Source organism: Grammomys surdaster, unplaced genomic scaffold (genome assembly GCF_004785775.1).
Source record: "Grammomys surdaster isolate TR1022 unplaced genomic scaffold, NIH_TR_1.0 190, whole genome shotgun sequence".
NCBI lineage: Eukaryota > Metazoa > Chordata > Mammalia > Rodentia > Muridae > Grammomys > Grammomys surdaster.
In genome coordinates, this window is record NW_021604635.1 from 3,402,584 (window position 1) to 3,404,644 (window position 2,061).

At 48.8% G+C, this 2,061-nt stretch overlaps 1 protein-coding gene across 1 annotated transcript in view; it reads right to left on the bottom strand.

Moving 5' to 3' along the window:
• Positions 1-1,298: 1,298 nt before the first annotated feature.
• Positions 1,299-2,061, bottom strand: part of Slc22a16 (solute carrier family 22 member 16) — a 32,409-nt gene continuing 31,646 nt past the window's right edge. The window contains exons 9-10 of the mRNA XM_028769097.1: positions 1,820-1,940; positions 1,299-1,567 (exon numbers count right to left, since the gene is read on the bottom strand). Coding sequence (XP_028624930.1) covers positions 1,924-1,940 — 17 coding nt within the window. The 3' untranslated portion in view covers positions 1,299-1,567; positions 1,820-1,923. The remainder of the gene's footprint in view (positions 1,568-1,819; positions 1,941-2,061) is intronic.

The window sequence follows — 2,061 nt, forward strand, 5'->3', positions numbered from 1 at the left end:
CCTTAAACTCTTTTTCCATCTCTTTGTGGCTATTCTTTTTAATTTATTCAATTTTCTCTTTGTGGACTTCATTTTGTTAATTTCAAACTATTTATCTGTCTATGATGTTTTATACCCAGTCTCTTTTTTATTTAGCCTTTAAGCATAATTCCTATTTCTTCTGTGTGTTCCATCTCCCTCTGCTGTTTAGGTTAGGACACTGCAGTGATTAGTTCTGCCCCTGTCTTTCCACTCACAGGGAGAGAGGTAGATCTGCAGTTGCACCAGAGAAACCTCAACTTCTGGGTTTGGGGACCTCTCCAGGCTGGCGTGCATTCTGCTATCTGTCTTGGGTTTCATGCCACCCTGCTGCACTGCCCTGAGTTGGTGTTTGCCAGCCTTGAGTTCCTCCTAGCTCCGGGGCACTGCTCACCCTATGCCTGGCCCCTCCCCCTCAGCAGGCTTTTCCCACTTTGTCCTGATGCTTTGGGAGAAATGCAGTGCAGCTCTGGAACCCACCAGCTGTGTGTTAGCTCGTGGCTAATCTCTGAGCTGCACATGGATCTGAGATGCTAGTCTGTGCCGCATGCTTCCGAGATCCGAGTAGGTTTGTCCCACAGCCGTTGCTAGGAAACCATTAAAAGTCGATGTGTCCTGATTGCTACTGCTAGTCTTCAGGCACAGGAGCTCATCCCTTGGCCAGCAGCTTCTCCATTCCACCAACCTTTGTGCTCAGCAGGGGTTTACTGCACGCTATGCTTGCCTCAGAGACTGTGTTGCTAGAGGAGCTTGTCCATTCCTGTTCTAACCTGTTTTAGCTCCCAGATAATTGACACAAAGACCTATTATTAACAAGCTTTAAGCACTATGACTAGCAGATATTCATCTATTCTAATCCTCTCAGCCATCTGTTTCCCACCCACATGGCCCTATACCTTCAATCTGAGGCTCATCTTGGCTTGTTCTGCTGCTCCATGTGTGTGCCCTCATGGCGAGTCCCTGGGTGACCTGCTCATCATAACTGCCTGGGCCCTCTGCCTCATCCCTGTCTCTCCACATGCTCTCTCTACCTCTTTCCCCATGGTCCTTCTCCTACTTCTCTCTTCCTGGGTCCCTGGTCCTGGGATTGGAAGTCCTGCCTTCTCTGTGCAGTCGTGAGCTGACTAGCTCTTTATTTACAAATCAGAGATAGCTGGTGAGCATTCTTTATACAACATTGATGCAGGAGATGGTTCAGTAACCAAGACAATTCTACTGTCTGTACTGTAACCAAATCTCTGGGCAAAGAAATCAGCATCTTAATACACAGTGCACAAAACCATCCCTCAACACATACTGGTTTTATTTCATTAATCTTACAAAACAATTGTTTAAAACTTTCTCACAACATTTTTTATGCAGAAACATAAGTAACATGTGGAAAGTAAGAATAACACCTCTCTAACGCAAAGTAACTATGTCAACATCCCAGGTGCTGGACACCACAGAAGACATATTTATATATCACCATCTGAATCTCCCAGGTTACTCATTGCCATGTTTTCTATCTCACTTTCCATCTCAGTGTTCTGTTCAGGAGGGGTTCTGCCTGAACCCCAACTCTCAACCTTAGGAGGTGCTCTGTCTGAACCCCCACTCTGAGCCTCAGGAGGGGCTCTGCCTGAGCCCCAACTCTGAGCCTCAGGAGGGGCTCTGCCTGAGCCCCAACTCTCAGTATCAGGAGGGGCTCTGTCTGAACCCCCACTCTCAGCCTCAGGAGGGGCTCTGCCTGAACCCCCACTCTCAGCATCAGGATGGACTCTACTTGAACCCCCATTCTCAGCATCAGGAGGGATTCTACCTGAACCCCCACTCTCATCCTCAGGAGGGGCTCTGCCTGAACCCTCACTCTCATCCTCAGGAGAGGCTCTGCCTGAACCCCAACTCTCAGCATCAGGAAGGACTCTACTTGAACCCCCACTCTCAGCATCAGGAAAGGCTCTACCTGAACTCCAACTCTCAGCATCAGGATGGACTCTACCTGAACCCCACCTCAGGGCATCAGAAGGGGCTCGGCCTGAACCCCACCTCTGGGCATCAGAA